Source organism: Musa acuminata, chromosome BXJ1-3, assembly GCF_036884655.1.
Source record: "Musa acuminata AAA Group cultivar baxijiao chromosome BXJ1-3, Cavendish_Baxijiao_AAA, whole genome shotgun sequence".
Taxonomy (NCBI): domain Eukaryota; kingdom Viridiplantae; phylum Streptophyta; class Magnoliopsida; order Zingiberales; family Musaceae; genus Musa; species Musa acuminata.
This window is the reverse complement of record NC_088329.1, coordinates 11,883,699-11,909,913: the sequence shown is the minus strand read 5'-3', so window position 1 is coordinate 11,909,913 and position 26,215 is coordinate 11,883,699. Positions and strand designations below refer to the sequence as shown.

At 37.2% G+C, this 26,215-nt stretch overlaps 1 protein-coding gene across 1 annotated transcript; it reads left to right on the top strand.

Moving 5' to 3' along the window:
- Positions 1 to 1,251: 1,251 nt before the first annotated feature.
- LOC135623125 (malate dehydrogenase [NADP] 1, chloroplastic-like) lies at positions 1,252 to 6,810 on the top strand. The gene is made up of 14 exons (XM_065125693.1): positions 1,252 to 1,524; positions 1,635 to 1,731; positions 2,884 to 2,970; positions 4,045 to 4,129; positions 4,246 to 4,427; positions 4,514 to 4,584; positions 4,683 to 4,773; positions 4,888 to 4,962; positions 5,135 to 5,236; positions 5,331 to 5,453; positions 6,105 to 6,173; positions 6,254 to 6,322; positions 6,402 to 6,455; positions 6,553 to 6,810. Exons 1-14 carry the CDS (start codon positions 1,358 to 1,360, stop codon positions 6,604 to 6,606), a joined length of 1,326 nt encoding a protein of 441 aa, XP_064981765.1. The 5' UTR covers positions 1,252 to 1,357; the 3' UTR covers positions 6,607 to 6,810.
- The last annotated feature ends 19,405 nt before the right edge of the window (positions 6,811 to 26,215 follow it).

Sequence of the window (26,215 nt, the reverse complement as noted above, 5' to 3'; positions counted from 1 at the left end):
CCAACCCTACTCTATGACAACTACAATCTCATTTGCATGTTTATATGAGGAAAAAATCAGTAGAAAAAATCGTCGAAACAGAAGTCACAATAAACAAATTATCAGCAAGCCACCCACCTCATCTATTTCCAACTGAAACCCTAACACCTGAAGATTAACCTGAAAAGAACTCAAGGAAAGATTAGCGAAGAGTTTGTGCTGGCACTATAATGAAAAGTGGAGTCGGGAGCATTGATGTAAATAAGGACAACTTCTGATGATTGAACCAATTGGGCAGGAACCAAAAGCTAATAATGTGGATTTTGATCATGAAGGTATAGATTCTGATGAAGATGTTGGACCTATCATATATACAGTACATACATTAGCCGACTACTATAACCTACAAACTATGAAAGTTAGAGAAAATTTGGAACATCAACATATTACAGTTTTAATTGATATTGATAGCATTAACAATTTTATGAATAGTAAAGTTGCTGATCGATTGGCTTACTACATTGAAGGCTATGACAAATTTGAAGTAAAGGTCGTTGATAGATGGATTTTAACTTATGATAGCAAATGTTCGAAGATAAAATTGATTATACAAGGCCAAGAGTTGCTTGTGGACTTCTTTTTGCTACCCTTAGAAGACATCGAAGTAGTGCTTAGAATTAAATAATTATCAACCCTAGGTGATGTTTCTTAAAATTTTTTTAAACTAATCATAAAGTTTTTTATTAATGAAAAATAGGTGATTCTAAAGGGAAGACGTGGAAGTAAGATCACAACTACCACTAGTCATCGGATGGAGAAGGTTCTTCAGAAGACTGCAATGACTACAATACCGAAAGACTGACCTATCGCTTACACTATTAAGAAGTGAAGACCGTACTTACTTGATCAACGGGTTGTAATGCGTTGTAGATATCCTATGACTCAAGTGCTGAAAAAAAAGCCTTCCGAGTTTAATGCTGCTGAATCTTAAGGACAAGACTGATTTGAAGGAGAAGGAATTGTTAGCATCTCTTCATTTTCTAAGCTTTGAATAATATTTTATAAAGTTTGTCTAACAATCGTAAAACCCTAGGGGTCTTTGCTATGCTGTTCCCAAATCTTGAAATCGATCACAATCGAACGTCTTTTGATCCGGACCGGACCGGACCTAATCGGAACCAGTCGGCCGAAACCGAACCGTATCCAAACAATTTCGCTTTGCCTCGCCACGCGTCCTTCTCCATGTCCTCATATCCACTCTACATTTCAAAAGGAGTCTATCGTCTCTCCCGATCCCCCTTCTTCCTCCTTTCCCTCGTCTTCGTGTCTCCTCCTTCTGTGGTTCCTCTGTCTCACTCTCCACTCTTCCCACCTCTCCATGGCCTTATTGGAGATCTCTCCATCCTACGCGGGATCCAGAGCTCTACCACCGAATGATCTCTCTTCGAGGCCCATCAACCCTCTCCTCGCCTTCAAGAATCGGCGCCCTTCTCTTCCCTGCAGCGCCCGCCGGATTCCGAGAATTCTCTGCTCCGTGTCACCAAAGTAGGCCCTTGTATCGGTTGCTCATCTCTGCTTTGTTAATGTTATCCTGTTCTATTCTATTCTGTTGATTGTGATTTGGGTTTTTCGTTTTTGCTGCTGTTGTTGTGTAGTCAAGTCCAGGCCCCAGTTCTGTCCGCCACTCCGGCTGGTGCAACGATCAAGAGGGAGTGTTTCGGGGTGTTCTGCACCACCTATGACCTGAAAGCGGTAATTCTTTGAATTGTTCTTCTGAAAGAGTATGCCTTTTGTTTCTTGACGCTCGAGCAGTTCTTTTACCCTTGTCGTTTATTAGGGCTAGTGGCCGGACCGACTCATTTATGGTCAATCGTGAAGCAAGTATGTTAAGATTACAGGGGCATCTAATCTATTTTGTGCTACGAAACTAAGTTTAGTAGCTTCTGAATCTATCTCAAGTTTGTTTTGGGAAGGCTATGCCCTCTGCCCTTTTCAGTAAATAAATTAGATCCGAGTCTTTTTCTGCGACATAGTAATGGTTTGGATGGTCAAATTAGATTAGATTTGATGAACGTATGAAAGGTGAGTTACCCTTCTCTTTGGGTGATTAATGGGGTGTTCTCTAGATTTATGAGCTGAAACAATCGCAAGATTGGTTATCTGACAAAAAGGAGCCTATTTCTAGTTGTTTATGAGTTTGTGGAATGACTGTTCGAAGTTTTCATGATGAAGATGACCTTCCCGTTGCTGCGGTTGTAGCTCTTTAACATGCTTTTGATGCTCAATCAAGATGACCTATCCATTGCTATGATCGTAGCTCTTTAACAGGCTTTTGGTGCTCCACTCATCTGCTCGTCTACATTAAAGATTATGCATTGATCTCTGTGATTCTTAACGTGCATAAGTGTTATGTGTGGCACAAGCTACTGAAATTACCTGGAAATCAGTTTAACTTTAAACTGTTCACAATCAGGTGCCATGGCACTTCTTTTGCAGAAAAATTAATACTTTTCCAGTGTGTGGTTATGCAAGTATGATAGTTATTCCTAATTGTTCTTTTTGATATCTTGGAAGTCTCATAGTGGGTACTGTTAACTCTTATTTGATGCGTTTTCTTCAACATCCATAACCAAGAATCAATTATATAGTTAAAAAGAAGTAGAACTAGTTACGAGGACCTATATGCATCTCTTTCTTTCTGGTTTAGGAAAAGGTAAGCTCAACTACTTTTTATTTTCTCTTGAGGTGTGTTTAGTATACCTATTCATTTTTTTTCAGAAAAAGTAAAAAAAAAATGTTAGAACTTTAATGGATAATCAACTACATACTTCTTTAAATAAAAATGAGTCATTCCACTTCATGAGTTGTACACAACTTGATGTGTATAATTAAATGCTTTTGTAGGCTGACAAAACAAAGTCATGGAAGGGTTTGATCAATATTGCAGTATCAGGTGCAGCTGGAATGATATCTAATCATCTACTCTTTAAAGTAAGGAGTTCTAGCCTTATCCTTTGCCTTCAAATCTGTTTTCATTTTTCAAACTAATTAGATTGTGTAATATATTTTTGTGCATCATGTTTTTTATGGTTTACCTTTTTCATCTAGTTAGATCATCTGCTACTGCTACTTTCTTATACTATGTTTCTGTTTGATGAAAATTCATGGAGGAGGATTTGCTAAATTTAATATTGACAAAATTTTGTCCTGACTTGTTACAGGGGAAAAAAAACTAGTAGTGTTGATAAAAGCGATTTTGATAACAGAGAAATATGTAAGCATAACATTTTGTTTTCTTTTAGTGACACAGTCAAGTGCTTAATCATTTAGATAATAGCTTTTTCTATTCAGGTTTCTGTGCCTAAAAATTTTAACAATTAGCACTTCTTATGTGATATTTCTATAATGGTTTGCTTATTGCAGTAGGGGAAAGGTGCTACTAATTGGTAACCAGTGTTGGTAAAAGCATAATTCAATTTTTAATTGTTCTTGATGGTCGAACAGAATAGGAATTGTGTTTTTGGTTCGTATTTGAAAGCTCTTTTGCCTATTCTCTTTTACATGTGCTGACATAATGCCTCCAATATTCCATAGGCTTCTGAATGGGGCAGAAACTTTCTATAGCTTTTTGATGAAATCAATTCAAAATCTGACTGAAACTGTTCACTATCGTAAAAATACTGTTCATAATTCTCTAAGCAGATATTTTGAACATCTTCATAATTCATTCTACATAAGTTGATAATGTATAGAACCTTGGACTTCTTGCATTTGGGCATATTTTCAGTGTTCTTGCTAGTGCAGTTACACCAACAACTAACTAGTGAAAAATCTAAAATGCGTTTCATTTATATCAACATTTGTTGATTTATTTTGTACATGATCTATTGGCTTCTCTTCTGTTGTTTTATGTTTATGCATCTTAGTTCAGATATGTGTAGGTTGGCATGATGTATGTGTGTATATACATATTTGCTTATATGCATTCATGTTTTTACATGTACATATACATAGATAGTTCTTTGAATCTTGTTGAGTAATTCACTATTTTGTTTGAGGTTTCAGCTTGCTTCTGGTGAGGTTTTTGGGCCAGATCAGCCAATTGCCTTGAAGTTGTTGGGTTCTGAAAGATCATTTCAAGCTCTCGAAGGTAATGATTATTTAGTTGGTTTAAGACTTGATGCAGAAGCTCTCATATGAAATATACTTTGTAATTATTCTCTTTCAATGGCTTATTACCTCCTTCCAATTATTTGGAAAGTATAGGAGTGGCAATGGAACTGGAGGACTCCCTATATCCTCTGTTGAGGGAGGTAAGCATTGGAAAAGATCCCTATGAAGTGTTTCAGGATGCAGAATGGGCACTTCTGATTGGGGCAAAGCCCAGAGGCCCTGGAATGGAGCGAGCAGGCTTACTAGATATTAACGGGCAGATTTTTGCTGAACAGGTTCTTCATCTTTTTGGGTACATATGTACATAAGATTTAGGAGGATGATATTTGTTGCATCTTTGATATTTGAAAACAAAATTCAGGGAAAAGCACTCAATGATGTGGCATCACGCAATGTGAAAGTTATTGTCGTGGGTAACCCATGCAATACAAAGTATGACCAATAACTTCTGGTTGATATCTACCAATAACTTCTACTTGATGTCTTCAGTAGAGCTGAGTGCTAATCCACTGAAAACTTACTCTTTTCAGTGCACTTATTTGTTTAAAGAATGCACCAAATATACCTGCCAAAAATTTCCATGCCTTAACCAGGTTGGATGAGAACAGAGCCAAATGCCAGGTTGCTTATGACAATTTTTTTTTTGTTTTTATTTCTTAAACTGCTGTTTGTAACTTTTCTAGTATTCTACATTTATGAATTAACAGTAACATTTCTTTGTCGTGATATCTACAGCTGGCCCTCAAAGCTGGTGTGTTTTATGATAAAGTCTCAAACATGACTATTTGGGGAAATCACTCGACAACCCAGGTCAGGATTCAAGAAACTCTTCCAATGTATTAATATTTATCTTGTGTTATTTATCAATATCAATTTCTTGCAGCTTGGTGAAGTAAGATAAAATTAATCAGTGTAAAATTAAAGCATATTAAAAGAAATATTTTATTCAAGTAACCATTTTGTTTGCATTTCACTCTACCAGGTTCCTGACTTTTTAAATGCTAAAATCAATGGCATGCCAGTAACCGAAGTTATAACTGATGTCAAGTGGTTGAAGGAAGAGTTTACTGAAAGAGTTCAAAAGGTGTACTGATTATATGTTAATCATATTTACTGTAAATATGCCAGGATGAGACAGTTTTGATTAGTTTATGCTGGCATTGTTATTTCATTTTCAGCGTGGTGGTGTCCTTATACAAAAATGGGGTAGATCTTCTGCTGCATCTACTGCTGTTTCCATTGTTGATGCCATAAGGTCCCTCATCACTCCCACACCAGATGGCGATTGGTTCTCTTCAGGGGTAAAATTATTATATAACAGACTTCATTTTAGAATCTATCATACCTTTTTGGTACTTTGGCATTTGACTTCCATTTCTAGCATCTAATGTAATGTTTTCTGTTTGTTCTTATGTGTGCAAACAATAATAACCATATACATGGAAGGAAAGTAATCTAACTGCTCTTATTATTAGCTGTCAAGTGTTCTTAGTTTAATGTTTTTGACTCGAGAACTCAGAGCCGTTTTTATTTGTGTTTGTGTACTTTGGTGGAAAAGATATGTGAAACTTATAGATGAAATCATAGATTTGAAGACTGTTATGTCCATCAATTACCTGGCCTTGTACACTTAGCTGCCTTGAATATACTTATATGACAAGTTAAAAAGAGACTTCTTGGTCACAGTAATATATGGGAGATGCAATTTGAGGGTCATCAAGTCATGGAGATATCTCGGTGACTAGCCAGTAAAGAAAAGTGTCATCTTAGGGATGGCTGAAGCATGAGTTCATAATCAATGTACTCATTGATTTAAGTTAAAGTTAACCTTCAGAATACTAGAAAAGGAATCGGAACACTCACGGAAAATCAAATCCTTTTCTGAAATCATACAAGTGCTCAGAATTATGTTTGTTCATTTATTCATCTAAAATTTCACTAGTATATTGCAGGTTTATTCCACTGGAAATCCTTATGGCATAGCAGAGGATATTGTGTTCAGCATGCCATGCAGATCGAAGGTACCCTTACCCTTATATAGATTTTTGGTCTCACTCTTGTATTTGGAAATGTCTTTAAACAAAATCATGTTATTTCTCAGGGAGATGGTGACTATGAACTAGCGAAGGATGTGATATTTGATGATTACCTCCGTGAGCGTATAAAAAAGGTATGTCTCGCTTTATATACACTTAAGACAAGGATGATTCACCACCGTCAGCCTTGTGAATGCAACCAATTTTCTACAGACCGAGGCTGAGCTTCTTGCCGAGAAGAGATGTGTAGCACATCTGACCGGAGAGGTAAGCAACATACATAACATACCTGTAGGAACACTCCTTGTATACCCTACCAGAGTTTGGAAAATGCAGGTAGCTTATGCCATGTGCTTCTTCTCAGGGTAATGCCTATTGTGATCTTCCTGAGGATACCATGCTTCCTGGAGAGCAGTAACACCTAAGAAGCATTTATCCACAATTTGAGAAATGTGCCTTCAAAACGTATTGACAGGAGTCAAAGCCTTTGATTACACCTCCCAATAGGATCTGCTTGTTATTTTTATATATTAGTATATGCAAGTTCCGCCAACTTGATCCATGTTGTATCATAGATGTTGTACCATAAAATATATCAGGCCAAAAGCACCTTCATATTGAATAGGTAGCTTTAGTGTATAATTTCCTTGAAAGTATTGTGGTTTGGTTCCATGATGTCATTGGAAATTGTCACGTCAAATTCCAATACAGATTTGGGAATCTTCGGCAGCTTTCGTGAGATAGGCAAATTACAATCAAGTGGAGACCAGTTATTTTTTACAATTTCTACAGACCAGGATGAATTTGTTTCGGTAAGGCAATTACTTGATGGTAGAATTTGTTTTCTGATTCCTGCTGTTTCGTTATTATGATTTCTTCAGCAGTTATTATTAGTAAGCAATAATAGAACGATTTATCTTTTCTCGAGCATATGATCGATCGAAACAATTACGGATCTGAGAATTGGATTAGCTACACATATATTCGATTAGATGTTTATTGTAGAAAACAAGATAGGTAACAGTTGTGCATTAAAATGCAGGTTTCTATATTATCTGGAGCTGTTTCTTCTTGTTCTCGGCTGCATCAGCTGCTTCCACCTGCATTTTAGCAGTTTGAAGGTCCGCTTCACTCGCTTCCTGCTCACTTTTGGCCGTGGCTTTCTTCACCTACGTAACATCACCAATTGCACGCATCAGCGAAAGATCGAAAGCAGCGTGAGAAAGAGAAGAGAGATGACTAGCGGAACCACCACGTACGTACCAGTCCTGTGACGGAGGCTTTGGCGTCCTGCAAACCTTCCTCGAGGGAAGCCGTGAGTGATACCAATCCCTTCTTCATCTCTGTCATCTTTGAGCTATCTTTCTCGTCTCCTTCCATTCGGCTGCCGTTGGTGCCTGCCTTTGGGAGCTCTGCACGAAGATGAAGCGTGACTTTACTGCTACGTGTAAGAATGTCATGCGAGACGTGTCTCGTGCACCGCAATGGTAGGCATGAGCCATTCGAGTGGCCGCACGCGACCCAGCTGATGACTGGGCTGGGCATTGTGTTCGCTTAGGAACGGGCTAAAAAGAAACTTTAATACCTCGTTGCCAGTGGCGACCGTGGGCAATTCTTCTTGACACGCGTTGACAGATCGATCGACATGGATTAAACTCCTTAGCCGCCGTTTGGGCTGCAAGAAATAGAAGAGAAAACCAAAACGGGCCCACGGCTCCTCTTTGTTCTTTTCCGTGTCATCAACTCTTCTCGAGGTTTACTTCCGCTCCCATTTCTCGTGATTTCGGGCTCCGTTTCTTTTTTATCTCTTTCTAATCTAATCATCATTCCAATCTTTACAGATCAGATAGAGATCTTTTTCAGATGACATCGAAAGCTATGCATTGTGAATATGATCTTAATAGTATTTGATTTCAATCCTAACATAAAGCTTTCCATATAATTTATAACATATTATAAATTTTATGCTTATAATTTATATCAAAGCCTAGGTTCCTGAGATCAAATATGTTAGATTTGTTATTTGTTTATGATGCTTCAATGATCCGTATATTTTATCAATCTAAATTCCTATATACTCTATCTTGTTGCCTGCTTGCAAGTGATGTTAGCTTCTTTGGAACACGATCTTCAATGATCGCAAAGCAATGACGATCATTGTGCAGCATCGCTGTCGGTGGCAATCGTAGTAACCTCATTGCATATAGCCGCTAGGCAGCATGCACGCCACAGCAGCAACAACGATCGTAGGCAGCCGCTAAGCGACGAGTTATACGCGATTAACCGCACATCGCAGTAGTCACGCACAAGTAGCAGCGTGGGAGTAGCAACCGCGTCTAAGCGATAGCCTCATGCAGGCAAAGGTCGCGTCCACGCAGCAACCACGCATAGGCGGTAGACTCGTCTAGGTGACGATAGTGCACGGATAGTAGCCGAGTCTAAGTGGTAGCCTCGCACAAGTAGAGGCCACGCCCAAACGCTAGTCATATAAGTAGTAACCACCCGCAAGTAGTGGCCACACTGGTGGTGCCCGCCGCACGTAGAGGTGGTGGTCGATCTACCCCTTAGGGTTTTAAAAAATATACATCATTACCCCTGTAATTTCTATTAATTCTATTTTAATCTTTTTGATAATTATGTCCTTTAGAAATCTCATAATTTCAATTTATGTCATATCAATAAATTTACTATTTTACCCTTATGAAATTGAGAATTTTTTTATTTATATCCTTAATTATAAAATTAATCAATATAATTTAATTAAATTTGATCATGACTATATTTTGACTAATTATTGATTGAATTTAATATCGATCAAATTTAGAAAGAATTAAATTTTGATCAATTTTTTATTTTGATCCACTTGTTTAATTGGGCTTATGTTTAGCATAATTCTAGGCTTGCCCAAAGTAAATAAAATTGATTGGTTTAATTTAAGATTTTATGCAGAAATTATAAAAAATATAAATTATGATTTTTTTATAATTTTCTCATATGATTTATTGATTACATGATTTATTCACATATATATGTTTGAAATTATGAAATAATATTTATCTTTCACATAAAGATCCTTCATTATTTATGTGTTATCATAATTACAATTATCATATGAGTTTTTTCTTTTTGTTGATTAATATTCAATAATTATTATATTTATTATTTAATTATTTCTACATAAATTAGATTAAAGAAATTTGATAAATATTATTTGTAACTCATCTTCCTATATTTTATTCGAGCGGTAGCTGCCAAAGTGGTTTGGGATGATAAACTTATAGGATGTAAATTATAATAAAAGTTTTATCATTTACATGATATTTTAAACTATATTTTATATTATTGTATTAGTCTTATAGCTACCAAAGTGATCTAGATCAATAACTTATAAAATAATATTAAAAAATTAGTATTAAATGATATTAAAGAAATAATATTCATAATGACACACATGAATATTATTGAAGATTTAGATAATTATCTTAATGGCACATATAATAACCTTAAATGATATTAAAGTTTAGATAATCCTAGAGTAGAATCTACTTCAAATAATTATGTGATGGGGTAGGATGATACTGTTTTGAATATCTTTGTAGTTTCGGGTTGTATACCCAAAGGTAACAATACTATTCCACAAGGATGGTATCAGTCCTCCATAAATGATCTTAAGTGAACAGTCAATATTTCACCCAAAGGTAAAATATGGATGATATCAATTATTCATCATATTATAAAAAATTTAAAGTATTAATATTATTTTATATTTTTATAGTGGTACTTTCGTCCATACATTATTATGCTTCAAATGTCCTTGTATTATTTGGATCAAATTATCCATAATGGTTAGAGCATGTGCAATTCACATTAGGTATATTAGATCTTGATTTAGCATTGCTTATTGAAAAGCTCACAGACTTGATTGATGAAAGTACCATGGAACAAGTTAATGAAATGAAGGCTTGGGAAATATTTGATATGCTTAGTTTAAAATTCATAAGAATAACAATTGCAAATAATATAAAGACTTCATTACCGATTGCAACTAATGCATAAGAATATTTAAAGGTTATTAAAGATAGATTTAAATCTGTTGATAAGTGATTAGTTGACACACTAATGAAAGAACTGAATACGACTCAATATGATGACACTCGAGGAATTCAGGATCATATCCTTAATATGGCTGATAAAGCTGCAAAACATAAAGCATTAGGCATGAATGTTGTGTTACGATCAAGAGTCGGGGTCGACACTAAGAGGGGGGGAGGGGTGAATTAGTGCAGCGGTAAAAATCACATCTTCAAAAACTTCGTTGCGATAAAACCATTTTCGACGAAAAACCGATTTCGGAAACTTAACTTGAAAGAGTACGTAATGAATTGAAGGCAGTAAGCACTTAAGGAAGTTTGCAGTAAGGTAATAGCAGGAATGAAATACAAACCAGAGAACACAGCAGTTTTAGAGTGGTTCGATCAACGTGACCTACATCCACTTTCGGCTTCCTCCTCCGACGAGGTCACCGGTGTCCACTAGAGGCCTTCCTTCAATAGACGAAGGCCAATCACCTTTTACACCCCTTTTCTCTTTTTACCGGGTTTAGGAGATAACCCTTACAAGCACTCACTTTCCTCTCTAAATAGAAATCTAAGTTTCAGCTAGAGGAGGGAATACACTTATGATCGCAGTAGCGTTTTCTCTCTTTTAATCTCTCTGTGCTTATGTGCTTTAACCAAGGATGAGAGGGGTATTTATAGGCTTCAAGTTGATTCAAACTTGGAGCCTAAAACTTTCCCATCCCGTATTCCCCGGGCACGGGCGGTACCACCACCCAGTGTCAGTCGACACTGACACTGCCCTGGGCGGTACCACCGCTTAGGTCTGGCGGTACCACCACCTGGGGGGTAGTGCTGGGCGGTACCACCGCTTGGCACTCTGCTAGGGGTGGTACAACCGCCCAGACTAGCGGTACCACCGCTTGACACAATCTCGAAAACTGTGTCACGATGGTGAGACTTCATGGGGCACTATTTGGGTTTCTTATTGGGCCAAACACGGTTCTTACATGGGCCTAGCTGGCCTCTAATTGGGTTGGCCCAAATCCAAGCCCAATTACGTGCTAAATACGAAATCCTAAGACATTTGCTAAGCAAAACAAGTACATATGTCTATTCTTCCAACGAGCTTCTAACGAACTTCCGGCGAACTCCTGGACTTCACGACGATCTTCTTGGCGAGTTCCGATGAGCTTCTCTAGCAAGCTCCGAGACTTCTCGGTTGGTTCCTCCAGAACTTCCGACGAACGTCCGGACTTCCAACGAACTCTCGAACTCCCAATGGAATCGCATCCTTGACTCTAGGACTTCATTTTGCTTCATGCCTTGCTATCATAGTTAATCCTGCACATGTAAAAACACACTTCGATCTAGACAATTAATACTAAGCATTAATCAAGTTGTCCGGCATGTCATTGGTTCCCTCGACGCTTCATCCGATTCTTCGGCGTATCGTTCTCTCTTGTAGTCTATTGCCCAATCGGTCAGTTGACTCCGCAACTCCGATATCCTTGGCGTAATATATGCTCTTCTTAACTCGATGCCCGAATCCATGGCTCGAAGCCTTCTATCGATACATCGACCAATCCACCGGCCCGATGTCCAATCTTCTGACATGTTCCTCCAGCACAACATGGTTCTTCCTGCTTTAATTGTCTCATCTTGATCGAAGCATCCCGTGTCACTCAAAACGCAGATTAAAACATTAACATATATCAATTGGTTTCATCATCAAAATACGAGATTCAACAATCTCTCCCTTTTTGATGATGACAATCAATCGACGACGGAGTTAACCTTAACTCCCAGAGTTTAAACAGACTCCCCCTATCAATATGCCGTATTGATAGAAACTCTTGGATTCAAAAATCCAAGCAACATGTCATGATCAAATCACGCATAACATCAACATACTTCTCTCCCTTTATCATCAACAAAAAGGAGAAGTTCCACTTTCTAGGTGTTTGACATAACAGTTTCAAATCGTTGCATAATAAATCTTCAAGTTCTACCATCATGCAATTTTGCTATCATCATGGATATGCAAAGTAGTAAGATAACAATTTCTACAACATACAAGCTAGCAAATTTTATAACATTTTAGAACATGCGAGCTAGCAGTTTTGAGATGTTCAAGAAAGCAACACTTGCTTCTTGAAATATGCAAGTTGCAAGTTAGCAATTTTTGCTTCCTTTGCAATGTTTGAGCTAGAAATTTTACTTTCATTGCAAAGTGCAAGTTAGCATATTTTTCATCTTGAGATTGGCAAGATAGCACTTTTGGTATGCAAATTTATAGTATGCAAGCTATCAAATTTTACACAAAAAATTTAGCAAAATTTTACATCTTTTGAAATGTGCAAGATGGACTATTTTGCCTCTTTTTGAAATGTGTAACTTGGCAAACATTGCTTCTCTTGAGATTTGCAAGATAACACTTCTTGCTTCCTTTTTGAGATTAGCAAACTAGCAAGTTTGCCTCTTTTCGAATTGTGCAAGCTAGTAAATTTGCTTTCTAGCAAGTTTTGCTCCCCTTTTGTCATTGTCAAAAAGAAGGGAAGACCCTTTATATCAAATTTCAAATTATGACAAAGGTAAATAACATAGATGAAAATTTGAATATCAAAACAATTATTTTATCATGAATATTTCATCATTGCATGCATCATTATCACAAATTAAAGTATTGCATGCATAATACAAAATTATCATGTATATAAAATATAAAATTATCATTGCATGATTCCAAATCATCATTCTAGAGTATTATTTCAGAAAATGATAATTATCAATTTTCACATTATTTCAAAAATCATAGTGTAGCTTGCATTTTTATCTAAGGGAAAAATCATAGTGTTGCATGTATCATTCCAAAATATTTCAAGCCATACAAGCCATAAATATAAAGAAATCATGTCATGAAGGATAAGACCAATTAAATACTAAAAGACATGATTCATATAGTAAATCTCTTCTTTAAATAGAATACAAAAAAAATTGTAGGTGTACAAAAAAGAGATCTTGATAAAAAAAATTTCATGTAATTCCAAGAAATCAAGATCATGATTTTGATAAAACTCATTCAAATTTAAATCATCAAAATCATCAACATCTTTTCAAGAAAACTTAATGAAGACAACGTAAATAGATTCTCATGAGAACTTGATTCATGCATAATGTCTCAATTTTTCATGAATATCATAAGACATGATTTATTTTAATAAATCTCTTTTTATAAGTGGATAAAAGAAACATAGGAGATCTTGATTCGTGCATAAGAAATCACAAGTTATAAATTTTAAAAAATTAAGATAAAGCTCATTTAAATTTAGATCATCAAATCAAGATCATTTTCAAGAGATTCATAAAAGTAATACAAATAGATTCACTAATCTCCTTTTTGAAAAAATAGATAAAGTTGGAAAAATAAAATTTTCAAGGAGAAACCTTTCCTCTTTTTAGTTATCTCAATTCATATGATTTTATTTCATTTATGCCAAATAAAAGGATGTATCATTTTTAAAACCGAAGGTGCAAGATTTATTACAACAAAGATCAATAAGGCACTTTCATTATGGTAAAAATCGATAATCCATAAATCGTAAGATTCATCATGAATTATAAAATTATTAAACATGATTTCAAATCAATATGCTCAAGTTTTTGTATGAAAACTATCCATCTTGTTTAAAACCAAAAAAGTAACATTTCATCATGAATAACTTCAAAGTCTCATGCATAGAATAAAATCGTCAAGCATGATTTCATTAAACATAAATCATCTTCAATCAAAATCATGAAATCATCAAGAAACACAATAATGTTTCTTAAACTAATCTTGTTAGGTGTACAAGCATTAGATTTATATCTATCATTTTATTGTATTATTACACCATTAAAACATCAAGCATGATTTTATAAAGCATTTTTAATCAAAATCATTTTTTTTATCATAAACATGTAATTTTCATGATTATTTTCAAAATTCCTAATTTTTTATATTTTCATTATTAAACATATAATTTTTAAGAAAAATAATTATTTTAAACAAAAATAAATAAATAAAAGCATCATGAAAAGCATCAAGTAATTTCGAAATAAATTAGGGGGATTTCGATTACCTCATCGTTGAAAGTGGTTAAGGCATAGTTTACCACCTCGCCTTGTTGATTTTCTCCTCGTCTTCGGAGGAGCTCGATTCATCCCAATTTATGTTCTTCTTCTTGCGTTCAAAGCAAGTAGTTGCATTTTTTTTGTTCTTTAATTTTTGTTTCATGAACTTTTTAAATTTATTAGTGAGGAGTTCATGTTCACCATCACTTGAGCTTATGCTCGAGTAGTCTTCAAATATTCTAAGTACCAAATCCTTCCTGTTCTTTGAAAGGTGGTTTTGTTCATCATGTGTATTGTGCACCGTTTCATATGTCATTAATGAACCGATAAGTTCTTCAAGTGAAAAAATATTTAAATCTTTTGTTTCTTGTATTGCCATTACTTTTGATTCCCAAGGTTTAGAAAGTGATCTTAAGATCTTGTTAATAAGTTCAAAATTCGAAAAGCTTTTACCAAGTCTTTTTAGACTACTGATGACATCCGTAAAACGGGTGTACATGTCTCCAATAGTCTCGCTTGGTTTCATATTAAAAAGTTGATTTTCGAATCTTTTAATCTACTTGTGCCTTCGTGAGTGGTTTCAAGAATATACCAAATGTCGAAAGCCATTTCGCAAGTAGAAACCCTATTAAACACGTTTTTGTCTAAGGTGCAAAATAGAGCGTTCATAGCTCTAGCATTTAATGAAAACGTCTTCTTCTCCAAATCATTCCAATCTTTCATTGGAAGAGAAGACCTTTTAAAACCGAATTTGACAATGTTCCATAAGTTCAAATCTAAAGAAAGTAAGAAAACTCTCATTCAAGTTTTCCAATAAGTGTAGTCCGTCCCATTGAAAAAGGGAGGACGAATGAGAGAGTGACCCTCTTGAAAGCCAAAAAGAGCCATTTCTCTTAGGTGTTAAACCAAATGAGAAATCACGAGACTCTGATACCAATTGTTAGGATCAAGAATCAGGGTCGGCACTAAGAGGGGGGGTGGGTGAATTAGTGCAGCGGTAAAAATCACGTCTTCAAAAAATTCATTGCAATAAAATCATTTCCGATAAAAAACCGATTTCGGAAACTTAACTTGAAAGCGTACATAATGAATTGAAGGCAGTAAGCACTTAAGGAAGTTTGCAGTAAGGTAATAGCAGGAATGAAATGCAAACCAGAGAACACAGTAGTTTTAGATTAGTTCGGTAAACGTGACCTACATCCACTTTCGACTTCCTCCTCCGACGAGGTCACTGGCATCCACTAGAAGCATTCTTTCAATAGGCGAAGGCCAATCACCTTTTACACCCCTCTTCTCCTTTTACCGGGTTTAGGAGATAACCCTTATAAGCACTCACTCTTCTCTCTAAACAGAAATCTAAGTTTAAGCTAGAGAAGGGAATACACTTATGATCATAGCAGCGTTTTCTCTCTTTTAATCTCTTTGTGCTTGTGTGCTTTAACTAGGGATGAGTAGGGTATTTATAGGCTTCAAGTTGATTCAAACTTGGAGCTTAAAACTTTTCCATCCTGGGTTCCCCGAGCACGGGCGATACTATCGCCTGTGTTAGGCGATACCACTACTTAGTGTCAGTCGACACTAACACTATCCTGGGCGGTACCACCGCCTATGGGGCAGTGCTGGGCCGTACCACTGCTTGACATAGTCTCGAAGACACTGCCATGATGGTGAGACTTCTTGGGGCATTGTTTGGGCTTCTTATTGGGCCCAACACAGTTTTTACATGGGCCTAGCTGGCCCCTAAGGGTTGGCCTAAATCCAAGCTCAATTACGTGCTAACTACGAAATCCTAAGACATTTGCTATGCAAAACAAGTCCCTATGTCTATTCTTCCGGTGAGCTTCCGGCGAACTCCTGGACTTCACGACGATCTTCTTAGCGAGTTCCGATGAGCTTCTCTGGCAAGCTAAGAGACTTCTCGGTTGGTTCCTCCAGAACTTCCGATGAACGTCCGGACTTCCGACGAACTCTCAAACTCCCAACGTAATCGCGTCCTTGACTCCAGCACTTCATTTTGCTTCATGCCTTGCTATCGTAGTTAATCCTGCACATGTAAAAACACACTTCGATCTAGATAATTAATACTAAGCATTAATCAAGTTGTCCGGCATATCATTGGTCCCTTGACGCTTCGTCCGATTCTTCGGCGCATCGTCCTCTCTTGCAGCCTATTGCCCAATCGGCCAGTTGACTCTACAACTCTGATATCCTTGGTGCAATATCCGCTCTTCTTGGCCCGATGCCCGAATCCACGGCCCGAAGCCTTCTATCGATACGTCGACCAATCCACCGGCCCAACGTCCAATCTTCTGACATGTTCCTCCGGCACAACATGGTTCTTCCTGCTTTAATTATCTCATCTTGATCGAAGTATCCTGCGTCATTCAAAACGCAGATTAAAACATTAACATATATCAATTGGTTTCATCATCAAAATACGAGATTCAACATGTTGATGAGTCTTTCCTCGTGCAGTTCATTCTTAATTCTCTTCCTTCTTAGTTTGGCCTATTCAAGATTTACTACAATACAAATAAAGATAAGTGGGACTTGAATGAATTAACTAGTATGTGTGTTCAGGAAAAATTGAGATTAAGGCATGAAAGTTCATATAATGTTATGACTACTACATAAGGAGCTGGTAACAAGAAAAGAAATTAAAACATCATCCATCAAAGAAATTTGTCAGGTTTGAAAATATTAAATAGACTAATGAATAAAAAGCTATTACAGTAAAGTGTTTCTTTTGTGGCAAAAAAGGACATGTAAAGAAGGATTGTGTTAAATGCAAGACTTAGTTTAAAAAGAAAAGTATGAACTCGACCTTTGTATATTTCGAATCAAATATTATAGAAGTTTCTTCTAATACTTAGTTAATTGATTCTGGTACTTCAACTCATGTTACTAATAATATGTAAGGATTTCTTTCAATCCGGAAACCAAAATAACATAAAAGATTCATCATTATGAGAAATTGTCTCAAAGCGAAAGTAATATCAATGGGGACTTATCGCCTACACATAGAGACGGGTTATCTGATGGATCTTACTAACACATGTTTTGTTTCTACTATTTCTAGAAATTTAACTCCCTATCTAGAATTGATAAATTAGGATATTGTCTTTCTTTTGATAATGTTAAACTCAATATATTTTATGATTCAATAAAAGTTGGTTCTGAAATTTTGTGTGATGGTTTATACATAATTAATTTAAATCCTAAGTTTGTAAATGCTAGTCATAGGTGTCCTACAAGTCAATAACATAAGTAATGACATGTGTGACATGATACGCATTCTTTTTGCTTATTACATCATCTAGCATTTTAACACTTTATCTTGCATGTTGTATATATTGTGATGTTCGTGGATCTATACAATAAGAATCGGATCATGATGAGATCATGATAATGAGATTGATTCGCCTTTAAATATAGACCTTAAATATTTCCGATCATAGGTCACTCGAGAGGGACTTTGAGATAACCGGATCGACTGGTGTAATAGTACACTCATCCATATGATAGAGACGACTGGTCTCATAACTGCTCATGTGGGGACACTAGGGATACAATGCAGGTGCTCATTGAAGAATGAGTTCACCGATTGATCCGCTCACAAAATGTTAGATGGTTAATGATACCTCATTGTCAAATAGTGATTCTGTCGTCCCAGTGGTATATCTAGTCCTTAGTCTTGAGATACCAAGGATATCATGTATGAGTACTTCACTCTTTGATACCAGACTTATAGGCTTGAAAGTTTCAAATCTAGCACAACCGATCTTCGAGAGTGGCAGCTAACCTTACAAGGGCTATTGAATGTCAATAGAGAATTATCCAATCTCGGTGTCATGAGAGAAATATCCTATGTGTTCTTAGTTAGGAAAATCTCTGGCCATGATCATTTGGATTAAGAGAGAAAGCGTTCTCCGAGAGAATCCGATTGGATCAAGACTCGAGTAGAAACCGTATGGGCCTGATAGCACCATGCCTGGTATACAATCTCTGAGGTATTAGATGGATGAGGGACTATATGTACATGACAACTAAGGACAGATTCCCTTGTATCATTTGGGAACTACGGCGTAGTGGCCTAGTGCATTCGTAGTCGATGAGTCAAGTGAATTATTATGAAGATAATAATTCATTGAGCCAGAACGAGTTCTAACATGTATTGTTAGGATCAAGAGCACTAAAGGGGGGGGGGGGGGGGTGAATTAGTGCAGCGGAAATCTTTCAACGATAAAAAAACGTTCGAATGATAAAAACGATTTCGGTGTGAAAGCCGATTCTAAGATTACTTTAACTTAAGATCAAGCGAGATGACATTAAAGTCAATCTATGAAGGCAGTTTGCAGTTATGATGAAAACCAGAATATAAGCGCAAACTGAAATACGACGTTCGTACGAAGAAACTGATTTACGTCTAAATGCTGATTCATAAATCACTTGATTAGGTGAGATGCAGTTTAAGCAAGGATATAAAGGCAGTTTGCAGTTATGATAGAAATCAAAACGTAAACGCAAACTAAAATATGATGATCGTACGAAAAAACAGATTTACGTCTAAACGCTGATTCGGAAAGTGCAAAGCTTGAAACCCGATCGTATATGCGCAGAAAGCAGTAAGCTTTAGAGGAGGTTTGCAGTAAAGATAATATGCTCAAAGTAAATGCAAACCGAGATTTAGAGTGGTTCGGTCAATCTTGACCTACTCCACTTTTGGCTTCCTCCACCGACGAGGTCACCGACGTCAACTAGAGGCCTTCCTTCAATAGGCGAAGGCCAACCACCCTTTTACAGTTTCACTCCTTTTGACGGGCTTAGGAGACAACCCTTACAGAATTTTCTCTCATCTCTTTACAACTCAGAACTTGGAAGAACAGAGGGAGAAGAACTTTTGGCCTTTACAACAATTTTGAGCTCTAAAAATTACAGAACAAGATCAAGATTTCGGTGTATGTTCTTGCTCTCAGTGCTGAATGGGTGGGGTATTTATAGGCCCCAACCTAGTTCAAATTTGGAGCTCAAAACTGTCAATTCCTGGAATTCCGGGATCAGGCGGTTGCACCTCCTGACTGGAGCGGTTGCACCGCCTGGCAGAGCTCGAAGACTGAGCCTCTGGGCGGTGCCACCTCCTGTCAGGGGCGGTTGCACCTCCTGCCAGAGCTCGAAGACCGAGCTCAAGCGGTGCAACCTCCTGACTGAGGCGGTTGCACCGCTCAGTCAGTGCTCGGAGACCGAGCCCAAGCGGTGCCACCTCTTGTCAGGGGAGGTTGCATCGCCCAGTCTCGCTCGGAGACTGAGCCCAGGCGATGCCACCTCCTGGCTGGGGCGGTTGCACCGCCCAGTCTCGCTCGGAGACTTAGCCCAGGCGGTGCTACCTCCTGGCTTGGGCGGTTGCACCTCCCGCCAGAAATCAGGGTCCGAATGGGTTGATCCATTCGGCCCAATTTAGATTTTTTAGGGGCCCAATTGCCCCAAGATTAAGTTAATGGGATCACCTCCCATTTCTAACTTAATCATTGTGCTAACTACGAATTTTCCTAAGACATTTACTGCAACTTGCTCCGGTGCGTCAATCGCTTCTTCCGGCGAGCTTCCGGCGAACTTCTGTCGATCATCCGATGAACCCTCGGTGATGCTCCTGCGGACTTTCGGCAAACTCCTGGACTTGCGACAATCCACTTGGCGAGTTCCGACGAGCTTCTTTGGCAAGCTCATGGACTTCTCGGATTTGTTCCCGCAGAACCTCCGACGACTGTCCGAACTTCCGTCGAACTCTCGAACTCCCAACGTGATCATTGTCTTGACTCCGGCGCAACTCCTGCTGCATGTCTTTCTTCCATCGTAGTTAATCCTGCACACTTAAAACAAAACTTCGATCGAGACAATTAATCCTAAGCAATTAACCAAGTTGTCCGGCATGTCATTGGTCCCTCGATGCTTCGTCCGATTCTTCGGTGCATCGTCCTCTCCTGCAGCCTATTGCCTAATCGGCCAGTTGACTCCGCAACTCCGATATCCTTGGCACAATACCCGCTCTTTTTGGCCCGATGCCCGAGTCCACGGCCCGAAGCCTTCTGTCGATACGTCGACCGATCCACCTACCCGACGTCCAATCTTCTAACATGTTCCTTCGGCACAACATGATTTTCCTGCTTTAATTGTCTCATCCTGATCGAAGTATCCTGCATCACTAAAAACGCAGATTAAATCATAAACATATATCAAGTAGTTTCATCATCAAAATACGAGATTCAACAATCTCCCCCTTTTTGATGATGACAACTACTTGATGACGGAGTTAAACTTAACTCCCAGAGTTTAAACAAACTCCCCCTATCAATATGCCATATTGATAGAATCTTGAATTCAAACTGAATTCTAGTTATTGCAATATTCATCATGATTACTTGCAACACGTCATCATGAACTTATGCATAACATGTCATGTCATCAACATACTTCTCCCCCTTTGTCATCAACAAAAAGGGAGAAGTACCACAATCAAGTGTTTGTGATATTGGTTCAACTCATTGCATGTAAAACATAATATCAAGTTTTATCATCATGCAAGTTTGCCATTATCAAATATCAACATGTAAAATTGCGATGTAAGCTTTTGATATCATAACGCAAACATTTCAAGTGTTTATCAATTGTAGCATTTCATCACATGGTAAGATATCAACGCGTAAAATTACGATACAAGTTCTTGATATCGTAACGCATGATGCAAACATGGCATAATGCAAATTTGGCAATCATAGCATCAATTCATATATCTCTTGATGATGCAAGCATTGCAAATATGACAATCATATTAATTCATATATCTCTTGATGATGCAAGCATGGCATAATCATAGCATCAGTGTTCATAGCATCAATTCATATATTTCTCCCCCTTTGTCATCAACAAAAAGGAGAACGATATAAACAAATTTTAAGCATAAGTGCTTGTAATTATTCATGTCATAACTAGGTTCATATCATTTTCCAATAGTGAGTGATAGGATATCAATTATACAAACATCTCAAGGAAAACATGACATGAAGATAGCTTTGAAAACTTCTTCCTTTTTATCTGTTATTATCTTTTTGCACGAAGGAGGAAGACTATTTGTGATACATGCTATTTGTGAGTTTACTTCGAGTGAAGTTAAAATCGATGAGAGATTAAATCATGCTTCATTTTTACAAGGATCAAGATATGTATGTGAAACAAATCCTTGCAAGTAAAAACACTTTCATCCATATTCATCAAATTCATTTCTCAAAAAAAATATTTTTCAAATGATATGTGTATGAGAGATGTATTTGCTAGTTGATTACATATGTCAAAAATCAATGATATGAACTAAATTTGATATGGCATATGCTTGTTAAGTTCGGAAGGGTAATGTATCGAGAAAATCTGATTGTCAGGATCAAGAAAATCCAAAAATGAAATTTGACTCTTTCTTGCATTCGGACAAGGTTTTGCTATAGATATTTAATTACAATCATGAAGGTAAGGCATGCTCATCATCATGGTAGTACGATGGCAAGTTTACAATTTTAAGACACGCAAGCTAGTAATTTTGAGATGTTCAAGAAAGCAATTCCTTTTCTTTTGAGAAGTGTAATTATTATTATTATTTTTTTTGAATTATATGAGCTAGCAAATTAGCTTTCAAGCATGTTTTGCTCCCCCTTTGTCATTGTCAAAAAGAAGGGAAGACCCTTTACGTTGATTTCTAAATTATGACAAAGGTAAATAGCATTGATGAAAATTCAAGTCTTGAATGTCAAAACAATTATTTTATCATGAATATTTCATCATTGCATACATCATTATCATCATATATATTTTTAAAACATATAAACTCATTATTATATGATTCCAAATCATCATTCCTATTATTTCAATCATTGTTTCAATCATCTTTATAGCTTATCATGCACAATATGTCAAACCATCTAACATGATACAAACATTTATTTTCAAAGTATTTATCACTATTTTCATGTATGATAATAAAGTGTTCATGATACCGAACATTAAATCAATATTTTTTTAAGTATTTATCACTTCATTTTGATTATGATACCAAACATTCATCATTTAGAGCATTCATGACATTAAATCAACATTTATAATACTTCATTTTAGCAACAACTCATAGCATTTTAAATCATGATTCACATCATATGCAATACATCACATCATAATTAAAAAGCTCACGTGCATCATTGCAAATCATAAATGTTTTATATCATGATGGTATCAATTTTGTTAAATTATATCCTACCATGCATGATCATAACTTTTCATTTGTATACATCAAAATAAATTAATGAATATTTCATGTATTCATATCATCACATAAGGAATATCAAGAAGAAAATAATTGGGTGATGAGAAAAACCTTTCATGAATACAAAGAATCATATCATGAATACAAGGAATACAGGTCACAATCATTCAAGAGAAAAATCATCATTCATTTTCAATTCATTCAATTTGACAAATCATGATCATGATTTTGATAAAACTCATTTCAAATTTAAATCATCAAAATCATTTTTATGGCTCACAAAATTTATAACATAAATAGATTCATGATTTCATTGATAATATATTTTTCCCCCATTTTAAAGTGTTTCATCTTAAGTGATCGATTTCATGTTAGCATGCCTTTTCATTTATGTCAAATCAAAACATGCATCAATTTTTAAAGCCACTGTTATTATCATGAAAATCGATAATCCATAATTATCAAGAATCATCATACATAATTTCAAAAATATATACTCATTAATCATAACTTCAAATTAAACATGATTTAATATATTCAAAATCGAGAAATAAAAATGGACATCAACATGATACACATTATTACTTCTTAACCATGATTTCATATTTTCAATCAAAATCATTTTGTTTGTTTATCATAAAATATGTAATATTATCATTTTCGAAATTACTAGCATGATCATAATATTTTTTTAAACATTAATTCTGAACTAAAAAAGAAAATACATCATGAAAGCATCAAGTAATTTCAAAATAAATTAGGGGGATTTCGATTACCTCATCATTGAAAGCGGTTAAGGCGTAGTTTGCCACCTCGCCTTTCTTGATTTTCACCTCGTCTTCGGAGGAGCTCGATTCATCCCACTGTGTTCTTCTTCTTTGGCCTCTTCCTTCGTTCAAGTTTATTGTTTATTTTAGATTTTTGTTTTATAAACTTATTAAGATTTAGTGTTCGAAGTTCAAGTTCATCATTGTTCTCATCACTTGAGTCATCGCTCAAGTGGTATTCATTTGTCCGGAGTTCCAAATCCTTCATGTTCTTTGGAAGGTGATTTTGTTCATCATGTTCATCATGTGCATTGTGCACCATTTCATATGTTATCAACGAACCAATTAGTTCTTCAAGTGGTAAGTTGTTTAGGTTTTTAGCTTCTTGTATTGCAGTTACTTTTGAATCCCACTTCTTAGAAAGAGAATGCAAAATCTTGTTTACGAGTTCAAAATCCGAAAAACATTTTCCAAGAGCTCTTAAACTATTGACGACATCCGTGAAATGGGTGTACATGTCAAATGTTAACTTTGACATTCGAAAAATCTCAAAATCATGCAATCAAATGTTAACTTTCGAGTCTTTGACTCTACTAGTTCCCTCGTGCGTGATTTCAAGTGTTCGCCAAATGTCAAAAGCCGTTTTGCACGTAGAAATCCGATTGAACTCATTTTTGTCCAAAGCGCAAAATAAGGCATTCATAGCCTTTGCGTTTAAAGAAAAATACTTCTTCTCCAAATCCGACCATTCGTTCATCGGTTTAGAGGGAAGTTGAAAATCGTTTTCAACGATATTCCATAAATCCAAATTTATAGAAATCAAGAAAACTCTCATTCGAGTTTTCCAATAAGTATAGTCCAATCCATTAAACAACGGTGGACGAAAAACCGATAAGCCCTCTTGAAAGCTATGAAGAGCCATTTCTCTCGGGTGTAAATCCGAAATGAGAAAAACCGGGCTCTGATACCAATTGTTAGGATCAAGAGCACTAAGGGGGGGGGGGGGGGGGCGGGTGAATTAGTGCAGCGGAAATCTTTCAACGATAAAAAAACGTTCGAACGATAAAAACGATTTCGGTGTGAAAGCCGATTCTAAGATTACTTTAACTTAAGATTAAGCGAGATGACGTTAAAGTCAATCCATGAAGGCAGATTGCAGTTATGATGAAAACCAGAATATAAACGCAAACTAAAATACGACGTTCGTACGAAGAAACTGATTTACGTCTAAATGCTGATTCGTAAATCACTTGATTAGGCGAGATGCAGTTTAAGCAAGGATATAAAGGCAGTTTGCAGTTATGATAGAAATCAAAACGTAAATGCAAACTGAAATATGATGATCGTACGAAAAAACAGATTTACGTCTAAACGCTGATTCGGAAAGTGCAAAACTTGAAACCCGATCGTATATGCGCAGAAAGCAATAAGCTTTAGAGGAGGTTTGCAGTAAAGATAATATGCTCAAAGTAAATGCAAACCGAGATTTAGAGTTGTTCGGTCAATCTTGACCTACTCCACTTTTGGCTTCCTCCACCGACGAGGTCACCGACGTCAACTAGAGGCCTTCCTTCAATAGGCGAAGGCAAACCACCCTTTTATAGTTTCACTCCTTTTGATGGGCTTAGGAGACAACCCGTACAGAATTTTCTCTCATCTCTTTGCAACTCAGAACTTGGAAGAGCAGAGGGAGAAGAACTTTTGGCCTTTATAACAATTTTGAGCTCTAAAAATCATAGAACAAGATCAAGATTTCGGTGTATGTTCTTGCTCTCAGTGCTGAATGGGTGGGGTATTTATAGGCCCCAACCCAGTTCAAATTTGGAGCTCAAAACTGTCAATTCCCGGAATTCCGGGATCAGGCGGTTGCACCTCCTAACTGGAGCGGTTGCACCGCCTGGTAGAGCTCGAAGATTGAGCCTCTGGGCGGTGCCACCTCCTGTCAGGGGCGGTTGCTCCTCCTGCCAGAGCTCAAAGACCGAGCTCAGGCGGTGCAACCTCCTGACTGAGGCGGTTTCACCACTCAACCAGTGCTCGGAGACCGAGCCCAAGCGGCGCCACCTCTTGTCAGGGGAGGTTGCACCGCCCAGTCTCGCTCGGAGACTGAGCCCAGGCGGTGCCACCTCTTGGCTGGGGCGGTTGCACCGCCCAGTCTCGCTCGGAGACTTAGCCCAGGCGGTGCTACCTCCTGGCTTGGGCGGTTGCACCTCCCGCCAGAAATCAGGGTCCGAATGGGTTGATCCATTCGGCCCAATTTGGGTTTTTTAGGGGCCCAATTGTCCCAAGATTAAGTTAATGGGGTCACCTCCCATTTCCAACTTAATCATTGTGCTAACTACGAATTTTCCTAAGACATTTATTGCAACTTGCTCCGGTGCGTCAATCGCTTCTTTTGGCGAGCTTCCGGCGAACTTCCGTCGATCATCCGATGAACCCTCGGTGATGCTCCTGCGGACTTCCGACAAACTCTTGGACTTGCGACGATCCACTTGGCGATTTTCGACGAGCTTCTTTGGCAAGCTCATGGACTTCTCGGATTTGTTCCCGTAGAACCTCCGACGACTGTCCGAACTTCCGTCAAACTCTCGAACTCCCAACGTGATCATTGTCTTGACTCCGGCGCAACTCCTGCTGCATGTCTTTCTTCTATCATAGTTAATCCTGCACACTTAAAACAAAACTTCGATCGAGACAATTAATCCTAAGTAATTAACCAAGTTGTCCGGCATGTCATTGGTCCCTCGACGCTTCGTCCGATTCTTCGGTGCATCGTCCTCTCCTACAGCCTAT